The sequence below is a fragment of the Etheostoma spectabile genome, chromosome 20 (genome assembly GCF_008692095.1).
Source record: "Etheostoma spectabile isolate EspeVRDwgs_2016 chromosome 20, UIUC_Espe_1.0, whole genome shotgun sequence".
Classification (NCBI taxonomy): Eukaryota; Metazoa; Chordata; class Actinopteri; order Perciformes; family Percidae; genus Etheostoma; species Etheostoma spectabile.
In genome coordinates this window covers 7,423,662-7,449,689 of record NC_045752.1, presented here as the reverse complement: position 1 = coordinate 7,449,689, position 26,028 = coordinate 7,423,662, and the positions used below count along the sequence as shown (strand labels likewise).

Sequence of the window (26,028 nt, the reverse complement as noted above, 5' to 3'; positions counted from 1 at the left end):
AGCCAGTGGCACAGGGAACATTTCACGAGTAGAAGGTAAAATGGATTTAATAAAATTTCAGCAAATTTTGGACGCTGACTTTGGATGCCGTCTGTGAAAAAGCTGAAGTTAAAGAGAAAATGACTTCTACAAATGGATAATGATCCTAAACACCTCAAAATCCACATTGGATTACATCAAGAGGTGTAAACTTGCCATGGCCTTCACAATCTCCTGACCTCAACATAATGGAAAATCTATGGATAGACCTTAAAAGAGCAGTGCGTGACAGACAGCCCAGAAATCTCAAAGAACTGGAAGACTTTTGGAAGAAAGAATGGGCAAAGATACCTCAAACAAGAATTGAAAGACTCTTGGCTGACTACAAGAAGCGTTTACAAGCTGTGATACTTGCCAAAGGGGAGAGTACAAGGTATTAACTCTGCAGGGTGCCCAAACGTTTTCAGATGCTATTTTTTTGTTTTCTGTTATTTTGAAAGTGTAAATGATGGAAATAAAATCAAACTTTTTGTGACATATTATACGAATGTCTAATCTGTCATTTCATGCCTTTTGGAGATTTTTTTAATCTTTTCTTGGCTTCTTTATGCACATTAATACAAATTTGGGGTGCCCAAACTCTCGAGCCCCACTGTATGTAAGAGCATGCAGTGTTTAGACCTGAGTGGGTTGCCTAATCATCAGCAAGGAACTTGTTCCCAGCTCAACTCTAACCCCTGGCTGGTTTCTGTCATCTCTGGGCACTAACATTTCCCTGAGCGGCCAGGCCTGACAGGGCTGTTTAATCTCTGCCCAAGGAGTATCACTCCTGCAGCTGCTACACACATCTGTCAAAAGGAACCAATGTGCTCTGCTTGTAAAACAATAAAAAGTTTCAGACTATTTAAGTAAGGAATGAAGACGAAGACAAACTTTTTTTTTTTTACATATCTCAACTGTCAAGACTAACTAAACACAACATACATTTCTTTTTGAGATTCAAGTTCTGCTGTTGTTGGTTTATTAATTGAGTGCAATATGAGGATCCAAAACGCCCATTCCCTTCCTGTGCAGTAAACATTGTGTGTACTTAAATTGTACCATTGCCTGTAAATCTTACTGTAAGCTGCTGAAAAGTGTTCCTAACTCAATGTACCTTCTGAAATACATGAAAGAATGATGTCAAAGTGAAGGGATGAAAAGCTTTCTGTGATCCATTCAGGTAAGAGGCAGGACGTGAGCTTGTTTACAGGCTACATCCATCAGTTTTTGATCACATCTTTCTGTCACTAAAAAAAGCGTCACATAGATAGACCATGGACAATTTCTTGTGAAACTATTTTTGTCATTATAGTTGCCCTAGAACAGTTTTACAACTCAACTGTCTGTCCCTAACACACTTTAATAATGGGGGGCTATGGAAGTGACCAGAAATCTGTAAGCTTGCACAGCTTTTGTGTGCAGGTTGCAGCCCGTTTGTGATAACGTGTCTGAGATATTTCAAGAAAGCAGCCCATCATACATGTCTAAAAAGCTGCTTGATTTAAACATTTGCTCAAGACAAAAAATCCTCTAAACTAACAAAGACATGAAGATGATAAGAGAAACTAGAATATAAAACACTGTTTGGGCTAGAGGCGGCTTTATCTATAATTAATTAAAAAAAGTCCTTAAAAACAAAACAAAAACACTGGGGGCCTGATATGAAATTAAGAATGACAGGGTGCGACCAAAAATTAGTTTCCTGGGAAAATGATGAAGAAGGCTACTTGAGGAGCTAAGCCAGACTATTAGCCAGCAGCTCTGTCAAAGGCTATGTAAAGCAGAACACCTCAGGGTTCAACGGCTCCTCATTAATTCATCAAACAAACAACAAAAACATCTTACAGTCTTAGTCCACAACAAAAATGCACTTAATTTCACACTTGTTCAAGGATGCTCCTACAAAGTCTTTTTAGAAAGGGGAATGAGTCACAGATAATAAACTGCAGCAAAAATGGACCTTCTTTCACTTAATGGCGTACTAGCACGCTCCCAAATTCGATTGCATTGAACCAAAGTTTTAACAGGCAATTTCGTCGGGCTCACACTTCCTAGCTTAATTGGCTAACCCGTGGCGATACGGAGAAGATCTGTCACTGAGATAAATTAAAACTCGGGTTTGGCAAGGCGATGAGAAATCAACATTCTCCTCATAATAAAGAGGGCCTCGTCATGTTTTAATTAAGCAAGATTAATTTGCTTGCTTGAGAGGGGAGATAAAGAAAGACTGCAGTGATCTGTCCCCCTACTCACGATAGTTTACTTTGTGGTCCTGAAAGAACTGTGATCATGCTGTAGAGCTGACAAACACAGTGGATGAGTACAGCACAGAGGACATTAGGGGGGAAACTGGTATGAAATGGATATTCTGCCTCATTACCGAATCCACCAAAGCAGAGTGCTGTCACTGCAACCTATGAAAAGGTTAGAAACACATTACAACAAATACTAGTTTGGAAATAGGCTTAATAAGCCTTATTTGTAACTAGTTTGAAACAGTGACAAACTTTGACTAACGTTTAGCTACGTTTAGGAGGTGTTTATGCATTGTAATAGCAAATTTACCTTGATAATGAATGCATGAATCTGTTTTATTTAATGGCCGTGTATTCAATTAGCACCCTCACATTGATACCCAGCATAAAAGGAGAGTACAACGTCTGCATATTTAGAATTTTGTAAAAGCAGAAGCGTAACAGTTATCACTTTTATTTCCCATCAAGGGTTGCTGAGGAGACACGTGTTGCAAATTTGAATACTGTTGACATTCACCAAGGGTATAAGGTTTAATTTGTGGAGGGAACAGGGAGATGGGACTCTCAAAAAGTAAAAATAGTTCAAGTATAAAGCAGCTTAAAAAACTCCAAAGGCACAGACTATGGGAAAAAACATCCCACTTCATGTTGGTTGCTTTGTAATCATATCATCAGCACACACAGCATACAGTATATATTCATCCATTGTGTGTGTCAGCTCTACAGCATGATCACAGTTCTACAAAGGAAACTATCGTGAGTAGGGGGACAGATCACTGCAGTCTATATATATATAATATATATATATATATATAATATATATATATATATATATATATATATACATATATATATATATATATAATACAGATATATATACACATACATACACACACACACACCACACACACACATATATATATATATACACAAATATATACACATACAATATATATACACACACACAACATATAACATATCATACATACATGCATTATCACTACCGGTCAAAAGTTTGGGTTCACATACAAATTTTTATTCCTCTCCATATAGACAGAATACCAGCTGATCTGAGTGGGTGGCTGATCTTTAATGCAATATCTACATGCCCTTATCAGCAACCATTCCCCCAATGTTCCAAAGGCACATTCTGTTTACTAATCTGATGTCATTTTAAAAAACTAACTAGAAAAAACATTGGCGAACTCTTTTGCAAATATGTCACACATAATGTAATCTGAAAACTGCTGCCCTGGTTAAAAAAACAATGCAACTGATCTCAGCTGGTATTCTGTCTACAATGGAGTGCAATGGAAATTTGTGAGTGACCCCAAACTTTTGACCGATAGTGTACACACACACACATATATATATATATATATATATATATATATATATATGATATATATATATATATATATATTAGATAATATATATATGTACAACCACACACACACAGTATATGTACTGTATATATTATTTTGAAAAAGAATGAGCACTTTGTATAATGTATTAAATGTTTAGCTAACATCTTTTAAACAAACTATTTTCTCTGAGATGGCCCCCAGTGTCAAACCCCCAACGCAACATATTATTTTGCCTTTGCATTTCTGGCATATTGCAGCTTGTAGCTCATTCCTAAATAATACATTGCAATAATGTAAAACACCATCTTACACCTCACCTATTGTTGAAGCCTTTTGTTACATTTATCGTAATACGTCTCTGCAAAGTCAAAGGGAGATGGAAGAGCAACACACAAGCCCATTCTAGTACGGGCACAATCTTTGTCTATTATTGATTTTTTAAAAGCAAGAATGATCTCCTTTCTGCCAGTGCCTGAAGGGATCTGGACAGAAGACTTCTGCAATCACATGCACAAACTGACACTTCAACCTGTTGCAGCCTGTGTGTAAATGGGCATATTTTCCTCCGCCGGCCTACGCATTAGCTTTTCCAAGGACAGCCGTGACAGCGCTGGACAACAGCTGCAACTTCACAGTAATGCCCTCCAGATGAAATTCATGTATTCCACTCCCCAACCCATGCTCTCTACGTTTCTCCTCTGAATTTAGTCTGCCTCTTTTGATTTCTTTCTCTCGCATTCTTCCACTCCTCTACCTTTCTCTTTCGGTATAATGCTTCTTAAACTGCTCTCCCTCCATATATCCTTCTCTCCCTGTACTTTCGCTATTCAGCTGTGACAGCCTGCCCGTGGCCCACTGGGAGTGGATATAAGATTCTACAAATTAAATTGGACACAGGAACCACTACAAAGACGGCCAAGGAAAATGGGCCCACACTCCAATCTGAATGCATAGGCTCCTTTATAATTCCATTTCTCTTTAAACATACCAATTGGTGCAACATTTGGTCAGCGATGCTGTGGTAACAAAAATTGGGCCAGGTGTCTAATAAGACTCTAATCATTAAAGGGCCCGTAGACATTTCCAAAGAGCGCTGGATTGTACAGAGTAGACCCAGCTGCCTTCCATGTTAGAGCTGAGAGCCTTTGCATTACTGTGAAGTGCGTAAAGATAACATTCATCATCATCTTGAGTAGTCTGATATGGCAAACACTCAGCTCCCTCAGTGTCCCATCATTCTTGGTAGATCTCGGGTTGACACATATGTTGCATGAATTTTGGGAGCATCATTAATTTTTCAAATACCATTGTCATATTGATGCCAGCACCTTGGTGCAGCTCTGTTGTGAGTGTGTCATATGTGTTAATCCTCTGGAAAGATGGGACTTGTAGCGTAGGTAAGTCAGTCTCTATTGGAATTATTATGGATAAAATTATTCAGATTGGCCTCTATGTTTTTTTCACTGCTTGAACATGACTGGTTTGAATTGGTCAGTTTCAAGTGTTGCTTTTACACAACTATTGAACCACAATTAGGCAGAACCTGGGCAGGAAGTCCCAACTCCCATATTAATATGCAACTAAATGAAATTTTCTTCATCTCGTGCTGCCATAGGAATGCTTATTGCTGTGTAGTGCCAGAACACATCCTCAGACCCTCATCCTCAGCAATGTAGTTTATTACATTTTTCTACAAATAAATAATAATAACAAAATATAACACACAGAGAGATTAGGACAGGATTGACTTGTGAGGGCTCTTTGGATGTCGGACATTACTTGAAAGCTGTTAGTTTGACACCAATGGGACATCCTACAGCGCTGTGCAAGGCACCCGTGTCTCCCAAAGTATAAGTCCAAAATATTGGTCTGTTTACGGTTGTTTATGGTTGTGGTTTCTGATGTTCCAGTGTAAGGTCATGGTGGCTGCTCCTGTGGTGATGTATCCATTATCGATCCCCTTCCAGGAGCTGGCTGTGTGTTTAATGGGCAGGCCAAGCTTATATCCGTAGGCTTTATTGGCAGTATTGACAGACATGCTGAGAGGGGAAGTGCAAACGGTAGCAAGTCATCACAGCAATGTGTTGACCCTAGAGATGTAGTTGCCACAGGGGCTTCAAAATCATGTCTATTGTATATTCAGCCTCATTCTGTTAAGCCTCTTTGAGGTCTTTTCCTACACACATGAACAGTGCAGCATTTAATGTTAGTGAATGGACAGAAGGGACAAATATAAGGAATTTGAGATGATTCTTGACTCTTCAATATGAGTCTTTTTATTCTTACCAACATTTTTTATTCTCAGCTGTGTAAAAAATGTATGAACTGTTTCAGTTGAAGGAAATGAGTGAAGTGCTGAAAAGGCAGTTGCTCTGCTGTAGATCGCCTTTGTGATTGGTTCTCATCTTTTCTGCCATGCTTGTTAAATGTATGCTTGGCCTCAAAGCAAAGCATTTCCAAAGCAAACCAAATTATTGATCGGTTGTAAATGTCACCTTCATGGTTTGTATGAGCAGACAAAAGGGCCAGCAAACACAATGAGCCGGCAGTTCAAAGTGAATTTTGTAAAAGGTAGACAAAAACAAAATGTTCATAAAGTATTAATGTTTGCTTTCTTTGTAAGCAGATACTGTATATGTAGGTCTATGTGTGAGATACAGAGAAAGAAAAAGAGAGGTGTCCCCTATTAGGGACCAACCCTATTGAAGCGGATGTGTAGCCTCTATAGAACCTAATCAACCTCATCCTTAAATGAGACTATAGCATCATTGCAGCTTTTTTAGTGTTTATAGCAAACAATGCAATAGAGGTATTTTATTTAATTTTGGAACAGGATGGTTGGACTGGTCATGATGTATTTGCTCTAGAAATGTGGATTTCAAAGGTCTCTGAAAATGCTTCATGTGTAGAGAGAGAGAGAGAGAGAGAGAAAGAGAGAGAGAGAGGTCCATAACATATTAAAGTCACTCTACAAAAATTTTAAAAATAAAAAAGTAGCTAAAAATGAATTTAAATTAAGTATACATCTTCAATATTTTAGGAAAATATAAAGTTACACCACAATCATTGTAGTTTAGCCCACGTGGCCTGAGACATGTTGCGTTCAGTTGCAGGCGACTTCAGTCATTTGTTATGTGACGTTGTGTTAATCCAACCTACAAAAAGAAGTGTTGCTTCTCACCCGTCTCTACGTCTGTGACCACAGCCGTGTTGTCAAAGGAGCCAGTGAGAAGGTGACGCGCGCAGGGGGTCCAACAGGCATCACGCACAGCTCCCGAATGGCAGGTGTAAACCCTCAGGCATCTCCCGCTTTCTGCTCCATCCCACACCTGCCAGACATGGGCACATTGCGCACATCAAACCAAAGTCCCGGACACACTTAGAATGCAGCAACAAAGTCACTGTTACTGACTTTTTACACAAGCTCAAGCCGTTCTGAAAAAGAAAAGAAAAGAAAGCTTTTGCAGGTTTACTGCATGAAATACACAGAATGTGCTATTGAACAATATGAACTGACAGGTTTAGTTTTTGCAGATTGCTTACACACTGAATGTTGCTCACAGTGTCAAAACTCTTCAAACAAGCCAAATAAGACACAACACTTGGAGATAAATATCTCCCTTCTTTGTCAAGATCAAACTGCAATCAAAAACATAATCCTTTTTCAAAATAGCATTTTTGCAACAAAATTTTACACACATGCCACTTGAATTACTCTTTCAAATCAGCAACAACACAGTGATGTACTTTATACAAAACACAGCTCTCTTTAGTACTTTGTCTACCTACTTTCTTATACAGGCTTCTGTGAAAAATTGTTCCAGTACAGAACGCCTACATTTCAATAAATGCAAAAAAAAAAGGCTTCAGGTTTTTCCAAATTAAAACACAAAGAAAAGTAGAATTACGTTACAGTAACAAATACACTTTGTTACTTTAAACAAACAATAACAGAATTACATACAGAGTAATGGCAAATAAAAAGTAGTTTTGTGAAGGCTAGGGTGGATGGTTTATGGATCCCGCCTTCTGTTAGGGTCTGGTCAGGGGTCCCATCACCTCATTCACATCACAAGCAATATCATCCCTGGCCAGACAACATGGGAAATATGGCATTGCCAGCCTCTTCCGCTGCTTGCAGAATAGGCATGCGGGCATGTGGTTGGCGGTCATACACGTTCCAACGCCAAGCCAAAAAGAAATCCTCAATTCGATAGAGAAATGGGGAGCAAGGGGCTGAGTGTACCTGAGGTCGGTTTGTAGTGCTGAGCCACAGACTGATTGGTGTTCAGTTACTGTCTAAGTGTTTCCATGTGTATGGGTGTGTTGCCAATTTCAGATTGTGTTTTGCATTGTGAAGATAAGTTTTTTCCCAATGATCGCCAGAGTTTTCATTCTTGAACAAAGCTTCTAATGTAAGAAACAGTGTGTGGTGTTTTGCAAGAAGGATGTTGCAAATGTTTACAAAGTGCAAAGAAAAAAAAACGTGTTTGTATTTTTTGTGCCGTTTTTTAAGCCGTGGTTCCAAAAAATAACGTTTTGGTGCTTTGGTCTAAGCATTCGCCTTCAGTGTGTAAGCACTGGCAAAAACTGTAAAGCAATTGTAAAAGCCAGAACGCAAGATTATATAGTAGTAATTATATTTGTGCTCAGTCATTGTATGCTCTATGAAGGAAAAAAAGAAAAGAAAAAAGATACTGTAGGTGTGCTAAAAGGCTAAAGGTTGACACTGACCCCTGCATCCTTTACACCTCAAGCAAACAGCAGATGAAATGAAATGCAGTATGACAGAGAGAAGACATTAGGGGGCACTGACACACTGTGCTTTCCTTCAGTCTAACAAGAGGAAAGACCTGCATGTTTAGGTTGGCAACGCATTTCAGGGCAGTTTACTGAGAGTCAAATATACAAGGCCTGGTTTGCAGCTACTGCTCTCCCGAACAAAAGCAATTTTTGTCCGTTATGCCTTTTCAGGTGATGCATTCAATGATTCCTCAAGCACAAAAAAATCTTTCCTGTGTTAAAGTAAATTGATAAATGTCTATTTTTCAAAGCTGAGAAAGATATAATCTAAGCCTTCCTCCTCTAAATGCTATTTTAATGAAATAAAATTTAATTACTCAGCAGTTGGAAGTGCTGTTGGATAGATTGGCATAGTAGGTATACAAATCTGACATTTTAGTTGAATTTAAAAGCAAAGACAACCTTTACAATGAATTAATCAAACTAATTACCGTTGAGTGTGCCTGTAAATCAATTCCCTGTGGGGTGTAATGGCTTAAATGGTTTGGTGCAGTTTGAGGTTTTTCAGATTATAGAGAGGGCAGAGCAGAAAAGCACCCAGCTGCCTTCTGTTAGTTGTGACTGCCATGACTACAGTATCTAACACTGGCTTAAAATGTTATATCATGGTGTAAATAAAAAAGAGGCCTAATAAAGCAGACAGTCATTTATGAATGAGGTGTTAATCTGCCAGATTGTTTCTATGTTGCCGATGTCTTTAATCATTGTTGTGTTGTTTTCACACTGTGCTTCAAAAAGATCACTTGGCAAACAGGCTGGTCAATACTGCGACATGCTTTTATCCGATTTCCTGATGACAAAGAGTAGGATTTTCTGTCAGACATGTCAAAAGACAAAAGCTTCTCCATGAAGCCCAGGATAAAATCCAGTTGGTGGTCTGTTATATTAAAGTAATGATGGAGTAATTTTTGGCTCCCCCGCTTATCCAGGGCCAGACTTTGAAGATCTGTGAGGCACTGCAGATCCCTCTCTGCCACTCCCTGTGTTTCATTATTAAAGCTTAATTCTCCATACAGAATAGAAAACACATCCAGGAGTTCTGTACCACATCTCCCACAGGAGACAGATAGGGGGGGGGGGTAGATGGACCCCCTGTCTCTGAGGCTGACATATCAATCCAGCAGGCAGTAGTTTAACAAACAGAATGCCAGAGATGTCTTCAGGGTGAGAAGCAAACGACTAGGAAAGAGAGAGAGACACACACACACACACACACACACACACACACACACACACGCTTACTTTTGATCGTAAAAAGCTAAACATTGAAGTGAAACACATACTGTATTAAGAATATTTCCATTCATTGTGTACAGGATATGCCACTTCTCTGTATGATCTTAGCTTAGGGAAACACTGCCATCTCAAGGTGCCATGAAAATCTTTTAAACAACAACTGATGATAGCATCTATAGTCACAAAAGCCTCAAAATATTAAACTGAACACAGACTTCTACATAACAAGTCGGAGTTGTAAAATAGCATGGTGTTTAAATCCTGTCTCCAATGAATGACAGCGTTAATGATGTCCACCATAGCAACACCATTCAATGCATGCACAATTGCAAAACAAAGCATACAATGTGAGACCAGGGCATGGGTGAAAATGAGCGCTTGTTCATTTGCATCCCCTTTAGTTTCACGGCTACTTAACAGACAAGCAGAGCGGATCCATGCAGATGACTCATTGGGGTAATCTGCTTCCTAAATAACTCCCTGTAATTAAAACTAAATTGTTATTTGTGTTATCAACTTAAAACTGCTGCTTTACACCTGCCGTAGCCATGGTGACAACAGCTGCAAACAAGCTGGAATAATGATAGTCTGACTCTGCCTCTGACACACCGGATGAAAGAGAAGGTGGAAGCCTGAAGGGAATTGGTGAAGAAACACAAAGAGGGAAAGTGTTAAGACTTCATAGGGTGTGTCCCCTCTTTGTCATTAGCCAAAGAGAACAGAAGAGAATAGCTGTAGTCTGAGAGCTGAAAGAAATCATCGATACAGCAACAATGTATGATAAGCTGCCGCAATACAAGAAAATGAACAACGCAAAACAAGCATTTTCACATACGTGCCTGTCGTTTTCTATACCAGGACACCCTGAAGTGTATTAATGTACTCAAACCATAGTGAAATGTACAGGTAGATGGAATACCTGCTAGGCATTGCTGCTCATACTCATACCATGGCACTTACCAAACACAAACGTTGGACTATTGGTATGACATGCAACAAAAGTCAAAAGTAAGCCGACGGTAGACGTTGTAGTTATGTGGAATGCAGCTTTACGAGCAGGCTACTAGGGCGCCTCTGTGCAACTATTCGGATAATTGATTAGTTGCTCAAGTTACTTTTCCAACAAAAATATTATAAGAAATGTCTTAGGTCCCGATTCACAAAAGTCTTAGGTCCAGATTCCCAATTGTAAGTAGCTGCTCTTCATGTCTTGTGCGATAGTAAACTGAATGAAATCTTTTAGTGTTTGACTACTGATCAGACGAAAATAGCAATGACACACTTTTGGCTGTAGGCTAATATATTATAAAGGGTAGACCAAACGATTAATCAATTAATAGCGAAAATCTACAAATAATTGATAATGATAATAATTGTTAGTTGCAGCCCTACATTTTTTCCCATTTGTATTTAGTTTAATCAAAGGCTATGTTTTATTAATGAGACTTAACTGGTAAGTGTGAACTTAAAGTACTGTTGCTATAGTTATCTGCAGTTTATTACACAGCAGTTAACAGTATATTTGCAGTCACATTTAATGAACACCTGCCAGTCAAACAGTATTTGCTGTGGCCATAAAAACATCTACAAGAATGACATGGCCATAGAATTTATTTAAATTACTGCTTGTGACCTTATTATCGGCCACTCACTTACTAAAACACAGTGAGAGGTCACAAAGGTGAGCAAATTATTTTGTTTAAATAACTATTGCTCTTACTGTACATATAATGTATGCCATCATCTTAAGTCTTTGAATTCCAGTATGTTTTAAAAAAAATTTCAGGACACTAATCATGAGGATTATGTTACCATCATGAGAATAACATTTTCATATCACCTCATAATCCTACAATTCTGGTCTAAATCAGGTCTGATTCCAGTTGAAGCGTGCATTGCCAATAGTTAAATAGCAAACTTAAATGACTGTGTGGAGGCTGAATACTTCTGAAGTCAGTGCAGACATTTAGAGAAAAAAATGACCTCCATTGAAATTGAGCAAAATGTCTCACAGACACGTAGTATTTTTACATGCTCATCTATCTATTGGTCTTAAAGAAAACATCTGGTTAGGATACTCTGGGATAGAGAAGAAGAGAAATCCTTGCATACAAACAACCAAGTTCTCTCCTCCCCTTCTCCTAGTCTCCTAGTCTCCACCATCTGCTCCAAACCGCCCTTTCCGGGTGCCAGAAGAGGTGGCTGCCATACTGCTGCACTTTTATGATTATGCAAATGGTTTCATGCATATTCAAATCATTAATTATTCTGAGTCCTCTTAGGATATTGGTGGGGTACGTGGTTTCGTACTGGGATAGAAATATTTTATTCACTGGCAGACACCTGCATGACTTGACCTTTACAGTCTGGAAATGAAGGATTGTTTTCCAGGTGTGAAATACAGAAAAGAAGGGGGAGGGGTAATCAGGAAGAATGAGACTGAGAAAGAGACAGATAGGAAGCCCCATGGGTCCTGACATACATTTAACTGACAGAGACAGATATGGTTCTAAGAAAGTGGTTTGTGGTACATTTATAAATCGAGGCCGCAGGGCAGATATTATCTCACTGTCTGCGACTCTGCGCCAATTACTATGAATGTCAGGTAAGTGATTATCCCCTCACAACTCCCCGATGCACTTGGCACCTGCCTGAAAAAATACTGATGAATGGATTTTTGTTTCAATGTAAATGGAGTTTGAGAAATGGACACATTTTATCACATGACAAAAATCTGAATATCTATATCTTGAATTACATTTCAGTTTGATTCGAATAAAAACAGAATTGTGAAAGCCTACATTATTGCACTACAAAGGCAATGAGTCCCCTCTTTATTCATTTCATGGGTTCCAAGGCTAAATATCAACCTGCATCATTTCTGAAGGCAGTGACAGTTTTATTGTAGCTCATTACCTTGAATGTCTTGTCCATGGAGGCAGACAGCAGCAGATGACTGAGATGAGGCACGGGGCACCATTGCACTGTGTTGACTGGACCCTGGTGGCCTCCCAGGCTCATCAGAAGCCTCCTCGGTATCCCGGCAGCGCCAGACTTGTGGGCAAGATAAGGCTTTACTCTTGCCGACACGTCAGAAAGAATTTGGCTTTCCCTAGTCTGATTCCCTGGGACTTGCTCTGCTGGGTACTTTGGGTCCACTATCTCTACTAAAGTGGCAAGTCTCTGTCTCTTGGGGATGTACGGTCTGACACCAGACAGGACAGCGTGGTGTCTCTTTGCTGAGTTCAACCCATCGCTAAACCTTTGTGGCATAGGAGGAATTGTCTGCATTAGTGAGATATTCTCCTGAATCACAGGTAAACTCAGAGGAGCTGCAGTATCTCTAAAATGTTTTTCTTGTGCTGCCCTGTCACTGTGATGTTTGCTTTTCCAGTCAGAACAACTCTGGGGCTGTGAGTTTGGGTGAGGTGAAGAACTGCTTCTTTCTGAAATATCTCCATGGTATTCCAAAACTGACTTGTCATGGGCAGGAGTGAAGCTGTGAGAGATCGTTACCTCAGAAGAATTACACATCCTGACTTCTTGGTTTTGTTCACAAAATTCACCTTGGACAGAAACTGATGCTCCCTCCTCCGTTTGGTCAAGATAATCATCCTCTGATTCTGAATCCTCATAGGCCACTAATGAAGACATCTTTACGTGATGACACCCTGTTTGAAAATAATATAGGGGAAATTAAGGGACAGAGGAGACTGAGTAAATCCATTAGAGGCCCAAGGGTGACATCTTGTGGTTGCTTGTATTTCTGCACATAAAAGTATACTGACTATGCGTCACGTTTTGTTACATCATCCTAGACATTCAAATAGTTTGACCTGGAAGTTTAACCAACTGTTTTGTTGGAAATGTAATGTCACTATTGGGGTGAAATGTATATTAGCCACCAAGCAGACTTTGAGAAAATATGAAGAATATAAACCATCTCATTTTTTTTTTTTTTTAAACGGAAGGACAGGGTGATAACTTTTGGGAGATCCAGAATTTCGAGCATTAACGTTAGCTAAACATTCACTTAACGTTTGTAAACGTCACGCTGGTAATATGAAGTCCTTCTATTAGTCAACACAAAGCCAAGACAAAAAGAGTAATAGCTAGCTACCTAACTCAACGCACCACCTGCAGACAGAGTCAAATACATAGCTAGCCTACTAAGTAAAGCTAACCTGCCTTTAACTGTCGTACCTGCAACCTGGTTAAACAGTCAATGTCCGACCTATGAGCACCACGGATGTATTATAAGACCGATTAGAGTCTATGGTTAAAACATATGTCATATTTTCAACAAAAAAGGCTGCAAAATAAATACCGCAAAATCATTAGCTAGAGCTAATGCAGTTTCAAAGTAAAAGTTGTTTCGATGTGTGTACTCATATTCTATATACTGATATATATCAGTATGCTTACGCGAGAACGCTTTTATTTTGAAACCACTGGTAGGAACAGAAGCCGCTGTCCTAAATCCTCCGATATACACCGTGTTGAACAGTTGAACGTACTTACACTTAGTTTAACTGGTGGCTGTACTATGAAAATAAGATGACAAAATATAGAAAATCGTCTGCATATTAAATTCAGCAAACAGAGTTTTCCAAGGTGGCACTTTTCCAGTTATTTATTTATAGCGGAACAGTTGAAGAATCCTGTTTGCCTGGGAATAATTTTATCCAAACACTACCTGTTTCAGGCTGATGCAAGTTGAATGAGTGAGCTGTCAGTTGTGTGTGAAGTACATTGTACGGTAGGTTGACTATAGTCTTTTATTAAATCATGAATCGCATTAGCTAACTGTACTCTAACTTTTAATAATGTTATCATTTATGAAATACGACAGCGTGATGTAAATCTATAGCCAGGTAGGTAGTATCAGACAATTAGCCAGCTCAATAGCCCTAACCTACCATGTTGTGGTATGTTCACACATCGTCACCTTCCTAAAATAATCGCCTAAGTCATTTTTTCATGTTTTTCTGAAAACACAAAAAACTGAACCAAATACTGAACATATGATATTTATTAATAATTTCATTCAAACACGTTATGACAATAGATGAATTTTGACATACTAATAACAATGTCTGTAAATAATGCAACATGAGAGGAATAAATGACTTAGGCAAATTTATGAACATGCCTTTGTGAATTTTAAACCTTCAACTCTGTCAACAATGTGTTTACATGCACAGCAGTAACAGGGGAATACCGGTTAAGTGAATAACCGGTTTATGCCAGTTCTCCCCGTATACATGAGCGGGGAAGAAGGACCAGATATTTTTTGAAAAGACAAGAGTTAAGCGAAGTCCAAGAAGCTAACTGAATGCTAGTTTTCATGATTTTTTTAGTTAAAAACATAGTTTTTAGCTGTTGGATTACAATAAAGTATTTAAATCTGTCTTGATGAGATCATGTAATGTGGACAAAATTCAACAAAAACTCTAGATGAAATATTGTTTGAAAAGAGGTAAGTCCATGAAGCTAGCTAAAAACAGCTAGCTTTCATGTACTAAAATGCTGACTAAAAGAGCTGAATAAAAACTACAAAATAACTATACGTATAGCCTATATTATAGTAAACATCATCACTTCCCGATTGGGGACGAGCCCTGAATCATGGAAATAACTTCACTGATAGAGGAGTACATTTTTTCCTTTGTGAGGCTGCACCCATGTTGAAAAGCTTGTAAAACTGCCTAAGTCACATTGTCTTTTGACGTAGGCAAAATAAAACTGCCTAAGTGCCACTTTTGACTTAGGCAGTTATACTAAAGGTGTAGAATCACATGAACTGTTCAACTGAGAATGTAGGAAATTTTACCAGAGGTGGCCAGCACTATGAGGAGATGATTTAGGCAAGAAAATACTTTTGTCAAAAAATGACTTAGGCGATTATTTTAGGAAGGTGACGATATGGGACAATTCTCAACTGCTGAGTTACAGTAATGCTAGAGCAGATTTAACCTCAGTAATTTTGTAAATATTATACTATATGATATATAGAACATGCAGCTTTCATTTATGTTATATATTTGGTCAGCACTTAATTTCAACCTCTTTATTTGGCCAGTGTGAAGAAGATGACGGACTGCCAGGGAGACGGGGAAGGAGCCAAGAGTCCACTGGAGCTCTACGAGAAACTGACAGCACAAGGAGACGTGGTCAGGACCTTGAAAACAGCTAAAGTAGATAAAGTAAGTGCTTGTAAACTGTTACTGACATGTGTATACCATTAGAGATTTTGCCATACAGTTTATACAATGATAGCTGTTTTTCTCTGTGTCTATTTAACTATTGTGAGCAATGCTGCAAATCAGTGAGCTGGACTGATTTTGTAATGCACTTTTATTTGTAAGGTATTTCCTTTACTGGATTAGCCATTCCTGTATAGTTATTTCACCCATTATGAAATTGTCAATTGATTATCAGAAAATGTATAATGTAAAAATATGTCAATATTGTGACATAATGCTACATGCACTGTGATGCCCCAATTGACAGCACTAAAAAAAGGGACATTTAAAACAATTAAATTGCAACATCATTTTTTCCAAAATCCATGTCCCTTTACTTTGGGTAATCCACAGAACATGCTCGTCATGCATGTCAAAAGTTTTTACGGGGACTATTTCTACTATTGGTAGAGTTCCATGTAAAACTTTTGACATTTGTGGATTTTCCAAAGTAACCTGGGCATTGTTTTTTGGAAAGACAATGGCTATTAGTTTTTTTTAAATATACTATTAAATATATTTTTTTGACATGTTGTAAGCACCACAAAATATATTCACCTCCATTGCATTAGGGAGGTGCAGAGACATATTAGAAACAGATATGTCAGCTGAAACCAAAACTATCTGCATAGTTATGTATATATGTATATGCAAATGGGTTTTTCAGTGCCATTTGATTCTGTCGGCCTGCTTTTATCTGTGTGTGTTATCTGACAGCAGTTTTTGGGTTCCTCAGGCTAACATTGATGCTGCTGTTCAGTTGCTGCTAAAGTTGAAAGTAGACTACAAACAGATGACAGGTCAGGATTACAAAGCAGGCTGTCCGCCCTCAGAAAACTCTGTTGCTCCCAACAATGGGCCAGCAGCAGATGGTGCTGATGATGAAGACACAGTTGACCCATGGAACGTTTCCACTAGCAACGCCAAAGGAGTGGATTATGACAAGCTCATAGGTACGATTCAAGCTTCAAGGGTGGCATTCACTTAAAAGCTTAAGTTCCATGGCAAATGTATATTTTTTTGTTTTTTATCTTTGTTGAAATATGATAGTCAGTTATTTATTTCCATCCATGGGGTAATTTAAGCTATACAACAACAACACAATTTACATTGTGTCGTGACTTTCTTCAGTAAGGTTTGGCAGCAGTAAAATTGACAAGGAGCTGGTGGACAGAATAGAAAAAGTCTCAGGACAGAAGCCTCACCGCTTTCTACGAAGAGGAATCTTCTTCTCACACAGGTCAGCATTTTAGAAACTTAATGTATTTAATTAGTGTGATCTCTTCATGTTTTTCTAATTGCTGACTATTTGTGTATGGGTGATTTGAAGTTATCATATCGTGCATCTATAGTCTTTTAGACTTAGACTCTCTTTATTGATCCTTTTGGGATGACACCCGCAAGGAAATTGAATTTCCAGCAGCAGATTTCAGCAGCTTACAAAACACTTGAATAAATTCTCAAAGGTATACTGTACTCTGCAGATGAACAACCAGCTTTGTATCATAATGATGTTTGTATGTGTAAATAAACTATGTTGAACCTCCCTCTAACAAGTGCCCAGATCGCATTACTCCCAGGCCAGCAGGACCACCAAGTGATGCATTTGAAAATTGATGTCACTTTTTTTCTGGTTTGCTGCTGGCCCTACAGACCGTACTTAAACAAACGGAAACAAAGTGTATACAAGCGGATCGAGAGAAATAGCCGCTTCTCTTTCTCAAACTCAGACCGAACTGATTCAACTGTAAAACTAGACAGTGCAGCTCAAATATAAACCAAGATTTGGTTACTGCATTGCCTATTTCTCGCGTAAAATGTTTTCAGAAACATATTTTACTGCACTGTTTGGCTGAAATACAAGAAGAGTTTGTTACCACTCACATTATGTCACCCACCAGCAGGAGCGTTTATTGGTGCGGTGCAGTGCATTATTGTAGTTGTAGGTTTTCTACCTTTTTAAATGAAAGAGAATATCACAGCTTCTTTTCTGTTTTTTCACTGGCCATGTAGCACCAATTAATTGTTTTGTGCCATTTTACTGCATAAACAGCCCAGTTTTATCAAAAGCCCCCCTATCCAGTGGGAACAAAATTCAAGGGCAGCGTCATAGTAAAAAAAATATTAACTCTGAACCTTTTCATTTAGATTTTCCTACTAAGTAAAACGGATGATGATGAGTGTTCATGTGGGAATGACCCATATATCATATACATATCCAACTCCTTATATTTCTTTATTTCTTTATTTGTATTTCTACTCTATTTATAATATTTGTGCAACTGCAACACAGAGTTTCCCTTCGGGGATCAATAAAGTATTTCTGATTCTGATATCACTTCCCTTTTATTGCCGTTTCTGGCAGAGATATGCAGCAGGTACTGGATGCGTATGAGAAGCACAAGTCCTTCTACCTTTACACTGGCAGAGGTCCATCCTCAGAGTCCATGCACGTTGGTCACCTCATCCCCTTCATCTTCACCAAGTGAGTTCTAACTGAAGGCTGTTTTGAATGTTACATCAGCAAGGCACCATCTTAAATTTTGAGACTTAAGTTAGAACCGAAAACTACTTCCTTGTTGCAGATGGTTGCAGGATGTGTTTGACATCCCCCTGGTGATCCAGTTGACGGATGATGAGAAGTACCTGTGGAAGGATCTAACACTAGAAGATTGCCACCGCTTCGCTGTGGAAAATGCCAAGGACATCATAGCCTGTGGCTTTGATGTCAACAAAACCTTCATCTTCTCTGACCTCGACTACATGGGGTAAAATATGGAAAAAAACTATCTTTATATTCCTACCAGGCAGACCTTACTGCTGAGGCTTCCTAGGATGCACAGACGCCTTGCCATATTTATTAATGAAAATGAATAAATGTGAACGATGGTGTTTGGTTATGGGAACAAAAAAGGTATTTGTTCACATAGCGGCATAGAATTTCTTATTGAAGTCAGTTGTTTTTTAATTTGTTAACTTCAATGTATTTTCTGCAGTGCAACCCCTGAATTCTACAGAAATGTGGTGAAGATCCAGAAGCATGTGACATTCAACCAAGTCAAAGGCATCTTTGGCTTTACAGACAGTGACTGCATTGGTAAGACAACTGATGACAAAGACATCTTTAAAGACAAATTATTCTTTGATTGCTTTCATAGCTGGGCCAGTAGCTTCAGACGTTACTAATGTTTCATTTCAATGCACAAAATGTGTCAGTGTAATACTGTGTTTGTGGTTTTGTTACATTATTTTATTCCTGATCCTGAAGTATAATTTGTGAATACCTTGTTGGTTCTTTAGGATTTCTATCATTTTTTTATCCATCCAGGAAAGATCAGCTTCCCAGCCATCCAGGCAGCCCCTTCCTTTAGTAACTCTTTCCCACAGATCTTCAAAGGCAGAAAGGATATCCAGTGTCTCATCCCCTGCGCCATAGACCAGGTCAGGACAACATTACAGTAATAGAGGACTTTTAGGAATGCTAATTTAGATTTGTGTTTCTCTTACCTATGGCTGACCCTTAATCATTAACAGTTACGAAAAGGCATTAGTCCCTGTTCCCCCGTCCGGGAGGCTGAAACATGCTATCCACATCCACCGACAGCTGCAGCCTTGTACTGGTCGCGCAGGCACGATGTTCCGCACAGACACGAGCAGCCACCTTCCTGGTCGTAACGCTGCAAATAAATAAATATTGCAGGACTTTCATCAGGGCGTTGTTTGCTAGCTAGCTAAAAAAAAACAGTTAGTTAGCCTGTAGCCATTCCTTAATAAAACAACACATTTCGTTGTTTGCTAGCTAGTCTTATGAGTAACTAATAGTCAGCAGAGTAACTTATTTCTCACTAAAACTTGTTGGCCGAATTAATGGAGCAATATGGCCAAATCTTGGCTGGCAATAATCTGGTGGCCTAAAATCTCAGGGCCACCAGGAGTTTGAACATTGGTGGTGTTACAGCTGTAATCCTATCAGTGCCACCAGTTCCTTAAGATAAATGTAGCAGCTGCATAAAACTCAATTAGGCTGAGTCTGTCCCTTACTTTGATTATTTTTCTCAATCCATCTCAAAAAGTAGCCATTTTTAAAGTTAAACCTTCTCATGTGTAAATTAATACAGATCACAGTTTATATTGAGGTTTAAAGTATTGTTGCAACAGAATTCAATTTAATCTAGTATATTGAGTAACAACTAAACTGACATATAAAGAGAGGTTTAAATAGAATATTTCTTAATTTTGAATTAGTTTTAAATTTTACTGCAACATGATTTAAAATTAAACTATTTGTAAAAAAACTATTTATACTGAATGGCTTAGTGCAGGTGCTAATGGAACCAACTGCGTATCTCATAAATGACCCCACTAATAATGCCCGGAATGTTGCCAAACTTCTACAGTAGTACAAATAGGTTCTATACTCATAAAACAAGGCATTGGATTGGCATTGGCATTGGTGTAAGTACTCCTAGAATGTATTTAAATAGCACTTGCCTGATGGCTTCGCCTCTCTGCAGCGTGCTAGCTCTCCGATTCTCCTCCATTAGTTGTAGCTCCTCGTCCATGTATTCAAGCTCGAATAAGTATGGGCGACCTTTGCTCTGTGCGCACAGAGCACAACATCTATTGCCCGAAGAGGCTACCAGTAAAGTAGAAGCGAGAGAACAGAAGAAGAGATCAGGCAAGTGCTATTTAAATAAACTCCTGGTGTGAATGAATGAATACAGAATCTATTTGTACTACTGTAGAAGTTTGGAACCATTCCAGGCAATTTATGACATACACGTTTGATTTAGAACACTAAATCGCCCAATGTTAGACCAAGGGAAAAAGTTTTCTGGGGGGAGTGTTTGGCTCGAGGTTATGGTGCATAGGACCCTAGGGTAAATTTACTCCAAACCATCCCTTAAACTATTAATTGATCAAAATTCTTAATGTCGGTTAAACGGTTAATTATAAACATCCCTATGGACAATGCTAAATACTTTGTCATATTTCACAATGACATCTTTGTGTCTTTCCTCTCACTCATCCAGGATCCCTACTTTAGGATGACCCGTGATGTAGCTCCAAGGATCGGCTATCCCAAACCAGCCCTGCTGCACTCCACCTTCTTCCCAGCCCTGCAGGGGGCGCAGACCAAGATGAGTGCCAGTGACGCCAACTCCTCTATCTTCCTCACTGACACACCTAAGCAGATCAAAAACAAGGTGCCACTATTACTAGTTATTACTGTCAATAGTTACATATTTAAATTGCCTATATATGAGCTTTGACATTAGCCTAATTGCATTATTCCATTTTATGAATTACTCTTTAATTAACGCACAAGCTTTGACAATGATTACTATTTTCTAAGTTAAGCTGTTTTTAAGCGTTACATTTACGTGGTTGCATTATTTGGTTTTAATCATCACCTTTTTATTAACGTATCATAGTTTAGGGTTAGCATTCAGCTTTAAACCAGAACTGACAGCGTTGAAGATGTGTCTTGCGCCAGCATTTATCCAAAGTTCTGATAAATTCCATGTCCTTAGTTCTGTGCTGTAATGTGGCAGTAAAGGCAGTACGCATGAATGAAATGGAACAGGACCTATTACTATCAATAGTTACTAGTCAGATTTGTATTTAACTTTTATTGCATATGTTGCAATTTAATTGTTTTAAATGTCCCTTTTTTAGTGCTGTCAGTTAGGGGAATCACAGTGCATGTAGCATTATATCACAATATTGACATGTTTTTATATTATACATTTTCTGATAATCAATTGATAATTTAATAATGGGTGAAATAACTATTGCCTATGATTGCTGACTGACTTGTTTAACCATTACTCACAGGTCAACAAACATGCATTTTCGGGGGGGAAAGACACAGTGGAAGAGCACAGAAAGTATGGTGGAAACCCAGATGTAGACGTTGCCTTCATGTACTTGACCTTCTTCCTGGAGGATGATGAACAGTTGGAGAAGATCAGACAGGTGAGGGTGTGAAGAAGAAAAAAAAACAAATTATATCTTTAAAACTTTATTTCTGTTGCTAATCACACTTTTTCATCCATTTCCTTATTCTCTCTACGATCTTGCTTATTGTTGTGCTTTCTGTATCTTGCCTTGAACTCTTTACCTTGTACTGTTTATCCTCTTTTTAACTTCCTTACTGCACATCCCTCCCATCCACTCCCACTGCTTTATTCTCCTCTCTACAGGATTACACAAGTGGAGCTCTCCTAACGGGAGAACTAAAGAAGCTTTTGATTGAAACTCTGCAGCCAATGATTGCGCAGCATCAAGAGCGACGCAAACAAGTCACAGATGAGACAGTCAAGCAGTTCATGACACCCAGACCTTTACATTTTAACTTCTAGTCTGCTTGAGCAACTGATATGTCACAGTTCATCATGTTGTTCATTATGAGAAATGTAAATTACTGGAGCAGTGATGTGTGTCTGTGTCAAACTAAGACTGGCATTGCCCTCACCTTTATGCTAAATGGCATGCTACTTGTTAGCTTCACTCTCCACCAAGTGTGCACATCTGTTTTTATGAAGTGTTTGTTTTTGCAGCGCTGCTGGAATGTCACAAGCCCTTCTCCTCTCCCTGACATCAGTTCAGGATGAATGACAATTAAAGCAGAGTACAAATGTACATTGTTGCAAAATATGCTTATGAGACGTTTGAGCACATACGAATAGGTGGCTAGCAGTGTCTTAGGAACAAAAACAAATGTATTTATCAGCAAAAGGGTGTTGATTCAGGATAACTCTTTCTCTAATCATGATTAAAGTAAAGAAGTTTCTCCAAAGCCCAGACTAAAATTAAACTATACTTGAAAACCCAAAACAAATACTATGATCACACAGCAAAAGTGTTAATTTTCCCATTATTTCCAGACATCAAGATTGACATTTTGTAATCTAGAGGAGGGGTCCATCTCTTAGAGCCAGGGCCTGGGCTCCCCTGTAGAGGCCCATGATTTATTCATGGGCAAAGGTAAGCAGACAGTAGATGAGGCCACACTACTTTGGTTTTTGGGCTTCAGCTGTGAATTTCAAATATGCAACCCTCTGCTCAGACACTCCAGACACACCTTCTCCCTGTCTGGGGACACTAGTAAAACCTGAATTTTAACATTATTCTATGATTAAAAAACAAGAATAAAATAATAGCATTTGTCTAGATACGTTTTTCCCTCTGCTATTGTTTGGTGTGTTGTATCCTCTAGTTCTTCCAAGGATGGATATGTAAATAAATAACTAGGAAGAATATGCTTTACAACCATTAATACTACTTACTATATATACTCAAAATGACCTTTGGCAGTTCCTATAAATGCTCAATAGTAGAAGAAGTACTCAGATATTTTACCTAATAAATCAATACCACAGAATAAAATGACTCTGTTTCAAGTAAAAGTCATGCATTCAAAATCTTAATACAAAAGTATTGACATCATAACATACTGAAAGTGCCAAAAAGTACTCATTCAAAACGGCACATTTCAAAATAATATTTGACTATTGGGTGCATCAGTGATTCATTATTGTGTAAACGTTCTTATGTTGCAGCTGGTAAATGTGGGACTTATTTATACTACTTTATATGCTGACAAAATGTAGTGTGGCGTAGAAGTATTAAGTAGCAAAACGGTAATGTTCCTTTAACATTCAAAGTACAGTTATTGAGTGCAATACATAATTACTTTTCACCACTGGTTGCAGGGCTGTTTCATTGTATTTCCCCCCACTGCGCAGCAGTATGATGTGTCCTGAATGTATGGCACGGTATACTTACATCGCTCTAGAATTACTCTGTTTAAGAATGAATATGAGTTAGACACTCATGCTGCTGACGGCCACCACGATAACACTGTTGATTTCTGACGTTGGTGACTGTAGGAGCAGCGATGATAGATTTAACTCTTCTGCTGCGCCACCCGCCAGCAGCCAATGGGTGCGAGGGGCGGACAGCATCCGCTAGGGGAGTTGTCTTCTTTCATGTAATCCGATTGGGCTGCCTTAAAAAAGAGCAAACACGCTTATTCTTCTCGCCGCCTCCTCCTCCGGCCCAGAAATAGAAAAGGTTTGGCAGTAGGAGCACTTCTAGTAGTGAGCGGGAGGACACATCAGCAATACATTTTTGTTACACCTTCAAGCAGGCTCCACGCTCCGAGTCCGTGTGGTGATTAGTAGGCGGAAGAAATCTTCTGTTTGCTCAGCATCAGCAACGTCTGGAAGCCAAAAGAGGATATTGTTTAGCCCTAAACAGCTTGGCTTAACAGCAAGCCAGAGTTTGGTAAATACTGAAGTTCAGACATATTCCGTGACATTTATAACAAAGTACCCACTTAAGGGCTTAATTACGTTTGGTAGCCACCAAGTTAGCTTGACACATTTCAACCCTTAGAGATTTGAGGGAATGGCATTGGACTTCGCTGCTGGCTGCATAGGAGGTAAGTTGTAGTTAGTATTGACGCTAGCCACTGGTTAACATGAACAAGTTGAAACTAGCATTAGCCTTAGCCAGCTTTCAGTTGTTTCCCCTACAGTCAACGCGTGGACAGTTCTAGATGAAAAGGTAGTGATTCGTCCCCAGCTGCCACGTCTAAGAAAAAATATAACCAAACTACAATGACAGATTAGTGACTCAAAATCTAATATTGAGCTTTTTCTAAACTCTTGTTGAAATCACGGATCTAAGGTTGTGACGTTGCATTCCATACCTGTACCTCACACATAGGGAGTGTTGTTTATATTTTCTGTGTTGTCATTCATGACATCGCTACTTGCTTGTAGCTAAATTGCACACATTAATCCTTGGGGAGTTTGCTAACCCTCTTGAGAAAAGGGCTACCTAAAGTTGACTTCGTTAATGTCGTCCTGTTTGAATGGAGGTAGCTCACAGCAAAGCCTCACCACAAATCCTTGGGAATCTTGTCAGCTGTTTTGTTTTTGCCCAAGGCCAGGTTTTCCCAAACCACCCCTCTAACTGTATTTGTTTTATTTTATCTACAATCAGAGAAGCCTGAGTATTATGAACATAAAAGTCCTTTAAATATTCACTAAACACAGGGGTCCAGAGAGCAAGGTCTAAGAGTTTTGTTGTCGTTAGTAATTTATCTCTAGACACCAGGCTCTGAAACATATTTAACTAAAGCTACTCTGGAGTCACTCCACTACTAAATAGACAACTTTGTTATTCATTCACTTGTTCATACATGCCAAAGCCTGTCCCAATGCTAGCTAGTTACACCGGTAATAACAGGGAGGTGCATGTAAAATGTGTAAACATAAGCTTAAGAAAAGTATATTAGAATTGTGATACTTTTATGAACATCCATGTAATAGTGCTACACAACAACACCGTTACTAGTTTTATTGAAAAGCCTTCTGTATTCCACTGTTGATAATCAACAATACTATATCAGTAATGATGTGTGCATAAGTTGTCAGATCATCTACAATGGCGTATGAGTGTGTTACATTTGAAGATTTGATGCCTCTAATGATTAAATACCTCTTGGCTAATTGGTCCTAATATGACATTGTCAGAAGTAACTGCTCTATAATGGATGTTTAGTCACGTCAAGGACAGGGTACAGTGCAGTGACCACCTGATTACTCTGCACAGTCTCAGGGGGAAGGGCTGTTTGCTGTTGAGGTGTGCCACTTGATTATAAGCCTTTGTTCTAATAATTAGCATATTCCAATAAGATTTTAAAATTCTGCCTCGTTTTTCAGGTGCTGCTGGTGTTTTGGTCGGACATCCATTTGACACTGTAAAGGTGGGTGTCTGTTTCATCCGTGTTCTTCACTATTTACCCAGGTTAAGCAATGGCATGATCCAATACTTTGCTGTTAAAGTGACGTAAGTCAGACCACTCTGAATTTGAACCCAGATAATCGAAAGTTACAGTCAGCCTTGAGTAGGAATGAGATAATTTAGCAAGAGGAAAGGGATATTGATTACTGTAGGGATATATTATTATTATAATTATAGACCTCACTTTGTTTTTCCTCATGGAGATTGTGTACATGTTATACTTGTGTATTTCTTTAATTCTTAACAGATAATTTGTTTATTTACCATCTCCCATCATATATA

The 26,028-nt window shown here is 38.7% G+C and overlaps 3 protein-coding genes across 8 annotated transcripts in view; 2 read left to right on the top strand and 1 right to left on the bottom strand.

Annotated features, from left to right (window-relative positions):
- Positions 1–14,127, bottom strand: part of wdr25 (WD repeat domain 25) — a 21,060-nt gene extending 6,933 nt beyond the window's left edge. Inside the window, exons 1-3 of one of the 2 annotated variants that reach the window (XM_032500729.1) lie at positions 13,886–14,127; positions 12,599–13,353; positions 6,825–6,972 (exon numbers count right to left, since the gene is read on the bottom strand). In XM_032500729.1, the coding sequence (XP_032356620.1) occupies positions 6,825–6,972; positions 12,599–13,336 (886 nt within the window). In that variant the 5' untranslated portion in view covers positions 13,337–13,353; positions 13,886–14,127. Of the gene's footprint in view, positions 1–6,824; positions 6,973–12,598 lie in introns of both variants that reach the window. The other variant, XM_032500730.1, reaches the window with a different exon arrangement.
- Positions 14,128–14,385: 258 nt separating this feature from the next.
- On the top strand, positions 14,386–22,572 carry wars1 (tryptophanyl-tRNA synthetase 1). Of its 2 annotated transcripts, none has more exons than XM_032500714.1 (11): positions 14,386–14,441; positions 15,764–15,888; positions 16,664–16,880; positions 17,059–17,167; positions 18,293–18,412; positions 18,513–18,695; positions 18,924–19,024; positions 19,256–19,368; positions 20,961–21,134; positions 21,766–21,906; positions 22,134–22,572. In XM_032500714.1, exons 2-11 carry the CDS (start codon positions 15,775–15,777, stop codon positions 22,290–22,292), a joined length of 1,431 nt encoding a protein of 476 aa, XP_032356605.1. In that variant the 5' UTR covers positions 14,386–14,441; positions 15,764–15,774; the 3' UTR covers positions 22,293–22,572. The 2 variants fall into 2 exon arrangements, with proteins under 2 accessions (XP_032356605.1, XP_032356604.1); XM_032500713.1 differs by lacking the exon at positions 14,386–14,441 and adding an exon at positions 15,450–15,549 and having other exon boundaries at positions 15,765–15,888.
- Positions 22,573–23,972: 1,400 nt separating this feature from the next.
- The window catches only part of slc25a29l (solute carrier family 25 member 29-like), an 8,065-nt gene continuing 6,009 nt past the window's right edge, over positions 23,973–26,028 (top strand). For 2 of the 4 annotated variants that reach the window (XM_032500718.1, XM_032500719.1), the window contains exons 1-2: positions 23,973–24,376; positions 25,665–25,708. In XM_032500718.1, the coding sequence (XP_032356609.1) occupies positions 24,343–24,376; positions 25,665–25,708 (78 nt within the window). In that variant the 5' untranslated portion in view covers positions 23,973–24,342. The remainder of the gene's footprint in view (positions 24,377–25,664; positions 25,709–26,028) is intronic. The other 2 variants (XM_032500720.1, XM_032500721.1) reach the window with 1 other exon arrangement.